The 6,275-nt window shown below is 34.8% G+C and overlaps 1 protein-coding gene across 1 annotated transcript in view; it reads left to right on the forward strand.

Annotated features, from left to right (window-relative positions):
* The window catches only part of LOC107715622 (sarcalumenin-like), an 8,861-nt gene that overhangs the window by 803 nt on the left and 1,783 nt on the right, over positions 1–6,275 (forward strand). Inside the window, exons 2-4 of the mRNA XM_016521779.1 lie at positions 1,791–1,826; positions 4,859–4,975; positions 5,062–5,295. Of these exons, the coding sequence (XP_016377265.1) occupies positions 1,791–1,826; positions 4,859–4,975; positions 5,062–5,295 (387 nt within the window). The remainder of the gene's footprint in view (positions 1–1,790; positions 1,827–4,858; positions 4,976–5,061; positions 5,296–6,275) is intronic.

Here is a 6,275-nt window from a genome sequence, read left to right on the forward strand (position 1 = left end):
CCTTAACTGTCACCCCCCATTTTTTAAAATAGGCATGAAAGTGCACTATCCAAACTTAAATTGTTGTAATTTATGAACACTTTGGAATACAGATCTAAGGTTGGTCTCTTTTTAAAGAAGAAAATTAGCAGATTGTTGCAAAAGTTCCAAAAGTTCCAAAAGTATCAAAAAGTTATAGAAGTTTAAATTTACTGTAAAGAAAATGCACTATACTAATTTTATTTTATTTTATATATAATAAATATTTTACATAACAGGTTTTACTCTAAAATTGGTATAACATTAAAGCCTTATGTCTAAAGTTATGTTCCAAATTTGAAGTTTATATGAAAATAATTTAGGTTCCTGTGAGATTTTATTTAGGGCGTTATACCACAAACAGCCACCGGGTGCCATCCATTGCATTTTTTAATGCATTTTTCTGTCACAAATGTCTAGATTTCTCTGTCAATATTACTTCTACCACCAAATATGGAATCCTGAGACTCAGACCTTTCCAATGATATGTTTTTTTGTCAAGTTTATTAAAAGTTTTGATTCTAAAAGACCATAATGCATTTTGTAATATGACACTCGACACCGCCCACTAAGGGGGAGGAGACCGCCAAAAGATTTTAAAGTTACCATTTCCATGGTAACGCAATGTCCGATTTCAAAAGGGTTTTCACAGGATGAATCTTGGGCTTCTAAGCTTTCAAATGATAAATAATTTATGATGATTACTAAAAGATTTGATAGAGAAAAAGGACAACAACAAAAAAAAAAAGCGCCAAGAGTCCCACAGATGGGACGGTGACAGTTAAGGGGTTAAGGATTTTTTTTTTGTTGCTTTATTCTGTGATGAACAATGTCCATTACTGTTGTATAAAATATCTCATTCCCATTACTGTAAAACTGTAAAAACATATTATTACATATTTTTTCATGAATAAATACTACATTTAAAAAATGTAGTACTGTAGTATTTAGTTTTTGCTAGTAAATTTTACACACAATTATAAAGGAATGTGAAGTAACAAATTCAATTCAATGTAAAATTTGGAAGTAAAAAAACTAAAAATGTATTTTCAATTTTTATTTTATAAAACGCGTAATCTTTGTTTTGTGTACAACTTTGAAAAATAATTTTTACAGTTGTATAAATACTTCATATAAATGAAAAATTATTATATATATGTAATCTTCACATTAAAATAAAGAGATTGAGATTTTTTTTTTTTTTTACATAGCAGTGATAATGTATTACATACAATATATAAAAATATAATAATGTGTATGTAAAATATTACTTTTTACCTTTTAACGTAATTTTGGGTGAAATATTTTCAATGTTGGCAGGTTTCACAAATGTATTTATTTCTGTGTTTAAAACAAGATAAACATATTAATTTTATATTTTATGTACCTTTATTTGTAAGGTTTTCCGAGATTAACCCATTACATTTACATATAAATATGATACATTTTTGTGTAAAACAAGACAAAATATTCATTTACATTTTTTTTTACTTTTTTACATTTATTCATAAGAATAGGATTTGCTGCAGTGTGGGTTCAATCTCTTCTAGAATTCGTTGCATCTGGACGAGCATCAATCTTCATCCACACACATTTCAGCTCATCACATACTGTCTCCCGCTTCACAGGAAAAGTGTCCCTTTCTGTCCTCCTCCTCAGCTTCTCTCTTTGGCCCCTTCACATTCTCTTTCTCCTTCTTCTCTCTTCACTTTTCCTCACACTTGTCATTTTCATCCCTTTCTCCTCCCCCGACATCACCCGTCACTAAACAGCCTATCCTGGACGCACACTGGGGGATTCTGCCACAGGTGGGTATGACGGGGCACTTCCCTGCATGCCACTGCCTGCGTCTCTGATCCCCGCCAGCTAGCGCTCATCTGCCCAATTACCATCAGCACTGAATGAGCACTAATTACAAAGTGCCATTATATGTCAGCGTGTAGCATTGCTCAGTCGACAGTCAGCCACTGCAAAGAGCAAAACTCTATTGGAGAATATAAAACTAACAGACGAATTTGGTGCTTCAAATCATCCAGTGGCACGTGCAACAGTTCAACCGGCAGATTTGGGTGAAAGTCTAGATTTGGTTCAGCTATTTTTCTTCATCCAACTAATCAAATTGTCTAATTGAATTAATTCTGAACGCTACTCGAAGTCTTCGTTTATGAGGATAATTTGATTGTGCCTATTGTGAGATATACGACTGTGTTCATTGTATAAAGACTGCGAAGTGTGGGTTGCACAAGTTTTATAAAATGGTGTGTGCAATAAACAGTGCTTGGTAATTAATCATGATGTATCTGTTACAAACGTTTGGGGTAAATAAGATTTTTTTTTTTTTTAAAGAAATTAATAGTTTTATTCAGTAAGGATGCATTAAACTGATCAAAAGTTACAGTAAAGACATTTATACACTCTAAAAAATGCTGGGTTAAATACAACCCGGTGCTGGGTAAAATAGGGACAAACCCAGCAATTGGGCTGTTTTGACCCCGTGGTTGGGTTACTACCCAGAAGGTTGGGTTAAACATTTAACCCAACCGCTGGGTCAAAACAGCCCAATTGCTGGGTTTGTCCCTATTTTACCCAGCACTGGGTTGTATTTAACCCAGCATTTTTTAGAGTGTAATGTTAACAAAAGATTTCTGTTTTTAATAAATGTTGCTGTTCTTTTGAACATTCTGATTATAAGACAAGCCTCAAATACAAAATGCATCATGGTTTCCACAAAAAATATTAAGTAGCTCAATTGTTTTCTACATTGATAAAAATAATTGTTTCTTGCCCAGCAAATCATCATATTAGAGTGATTTCTGAAGGATCCTGTGACACTGAAGACTGGAGTAATGATGCTGAAAATTCAGCTTTGATCACAGGAATAAATTACATTTGACAATATATTCAAATAGAAAACAGTTATTTGAAATTGTAATAATATTTCACAATATTGCTGTTTCTATTGGATTTTTGATCACATAAATGCAGCCTTGGTAAGCATAAGAGTTTCAAAAACATTGAAAAAAAAAAAATTCTTACCCACCCCAAAAATTTGACTGGTGTTATGACGTGTCTAGTAGATGATAATGTCTAATTTGATGCAAAAAAAAAGAGCCAGCAAGGGATAGAAGTACAATCTGTTTAATATGTTGCGCTGTTGTGTATGTGGGTGTTAATTATTCAGCCGACAAAACACAAGTCGTGCAAATTAGACAAAACCTAAAGACAGCACATATTGAATGGTCTGTACTTCCGTTCCGTCCCTCATAGCCTTGATTTTATTTGCATCATATTAAATATATAGCATCTACTCTGGCTAAAGTTCATTGACGTATCAGTGTTGGTTGCATGTGCAGGCCTTGCATGACCATATGGGCGAGTTACTTGTCATACGATTGGATACTTATATCAAAATTGACTTGCACTAATTGCAATAAAGATCCAACACTCTCAAAAATAAAGGTTCCAAAAGGGGATTTTCGATGCGACAGAAGAACCATTTTAGGTTCCCCAAAGAACCTTCCAGCTGTTAAAAGAACCATTTTTTCTTAGTGCGAAGAACATTTGAATCATCTCAAGAACCTTTTGTGCATATGAAAGGTTCCATAGATGTTAAAGGTTCCATCAATGCCATCAATAAAGAACCTTTATTTTTTTAAAGTGTAGAGTCTCATGCAGTGTCTGAAGGTTTGATGGTGGCATTTAGGTTATCTTTATTGTGACTGGGTTCAGAAAACCTACATCTTCTGAGCTGCTAACCGAGCTCCTCGACCTCTACGCCGCTGTAGAGCTGGAGGGGCCTTGAGTGATTGTGTTTGCCCTGTTCTGGAGTACTTCATAGAAATGACATTCTCTGCAATTAATTAAACCGAAATTACTTTCTTGTCCTAAAGAACTCTTAGTCTGTCCTCTGGCTTTACAACAGAAAAGTCGAAGTGAGTGAAACGGCCTTCATTCCTTCATCTGAGCTCTTAAATAGGCATTCATTAGATACAATTCAAGAAATCCAAGTTAGATTCATTGTAAAACTTATTTTTCCTTATCTAGAATGGTTTTGATGAAATGTACAGGGTTCAACAAAAAAATGACCATATAAAGAAGAGAGTCTACATGCATTCACACAACAATTTAAAGACTTGTTTTGGGTTTCTTAATGATTCTGATTTACTCGCACTAATGTCGACACTTAACGATGCTGCATGGCGCATTCATCACTCATTATGATAGCTGTTTCTGTTGGCTCTTCCGCAAATGTGCACCCCAGTGTGATGGTACTGAACGATGAAACCCAGTTAATCAGCAATAAGTATAAGAAACAAGCACCAGAAAAAAAAACCCTTGCAACATCATTTTCCCTTTGACAGATGGAGACAACGTTTTCAATAATGACCAATTCATTATTGAATATTTAAATTTATACACTCATAAAAATAAAGGTTCTAAAAGGGGGTTTTGCAGTGATGCCATAGAAAAACATTTTTGGTTCCTCAAAGAACCTTTCAGTGAACAGTTCTTAAATAAACCATGTTCAAGTGTGATGAACATTTGAAAAATCGAAAGAATATTTTTCCACTATAAAGAATCTTTTGTGGAAAGAAAAGATTCTATGGGTGCTTGAGGTTCTTCATGGAACCATCGATGCCTATTAAGAACCTTTATTTTTGAAAGTGTATTAATATTATGATTTCCATTTGCTTTATAAAAGAGAAAAAGGGCTTTTTCATTCATGGTAGATCTTGAATTGTGGTTCTTGCCCTTAGTTTCAAATTTTTTAATAGTAAACGCCATTGTTCTCCAACTCTCTCTCTGTCTCTCTCTCTCTCTCTCTCTCTCTCTCAAACAGATGGAGAAATCACCTCCAGACCCACGGTGCTGTTCCTCGGACCCTGGAGCGTGGGCAAGTCCTCCATGGTCAACTATCTGTTGGGTTTGCAGGACACTCCTTACCAGCTATACACGGGTAAACTGTCGTCTGTGCTGCTTGTCAAGTGGTTTTCGGTATCAAAGTATTTTATTACAAATGTGCATCATCTTCTGTTCATCCAGGTGCTGAGCCCACTACCTCAGAGTTTACCGTCATCATGCACGGCGAGAAGATCCGCACCGTGGAGGGCATCGTCATGGCTGCCGACAGCTCTCGCTCCTTCTCCCCGCTGGAGAAGTTCGGACAGAACTTTTTGGAGAAGCTGGTTGGCATCGAGATGCCCCACAAGCTCCTGGAGAGGGTCACATTCGTGGACACGCCTGGAATCATTGAGAACCGCAAGCAGCAGGAGAGAGGTACAGACTTCTCCATTGTATCCATTGATTCCCGTTATTTCAGGGCTCCCTCAGGTCCTTAAAAAGTCCTAAACCTAAATTGAAGTCATATAAATGTATTAAATGTAATAGTAAAAGTCTTTATTATCATTTTAAGAGGTCTTTGATTTAAGAGGTGTTCATTGAACTCAAATGCATTAAACTGATTTAAATAAAAATGAGCAGTGCATGTTTCACCATCGCACATTCTACAGGTTATGACAGTGTTTATTGCATATTTTATCTCTCTCATCTGTTCGTAGTGACCTGTTTTTATACAGTCTATGGTAGTGACGCATAGACATTTCAAAATAAGAGTCCCTGTGTATTTCAGTCTTTTTTGTAATGAAATGTCCGTCTAGAGAGGTACAAACTTCTCCATCATCGCCATTGATTTCTGTAATTTCATGGTTGGTATGGTTCCTTAAAACCCCAAATTGAAGGTCATAAAAAGTCTTAGATATGTTAAATGGTGCAGTCTTTATTACCATTTTAAGAGGTCTTCAGTTTAAGAGCTGATAATTAAACTGATTCATTAAACTGATTTCATTAAATGCAAGTGTTGCTTGTTCTACAGGTTCAGAGTAGTTGTCAGTCAATAATTGCATGCATTTATGACTATTTATGATCTACTGTTTATGAATTATGACAATGTTTAGTGCATTTTTTTTTCATCATCTGTGCCGTTCGAATGAGCAGCTGGAAGTAGTGACACATAGACATTTCAATATAAGAGTCAGGCTCTTTTATGTTCTTTTTAAGTTCAGAGTTATTTATACAATCTTTTTCTGGTTATTATTGGTTACACAATAAACCATATTTTACAGGAAGGGAAACATTATTTAACATATTCAGTATATAGATTTGACTAGTTCAGGTATATAAATATATATATAAATAAAACCTAATAAAGAAAAAAAAAATTGTAACATGAAATAAAATAAAATGTTTACTAAAATAAA

The sequence above is a fragment of the Sinocyclocheilus rhinocerous genome, unplaced genomic scaffold, assembly GCF_001515625.1.
Source record: "Sinocyclocheilus rhinocerous isolate Xijiao unplaced genomic scaffold, SAMN03320098_v1.1 scaffold239, whole genome shotgun sequence".
NCBI classification, from domain to species: Eukaryota; Metazoa; Chordata; class Actinopteri; order Cypriniformes; family Cyprinidae; genus Sinocyclocheilus; species Sinocyclocheilus rhinocerous.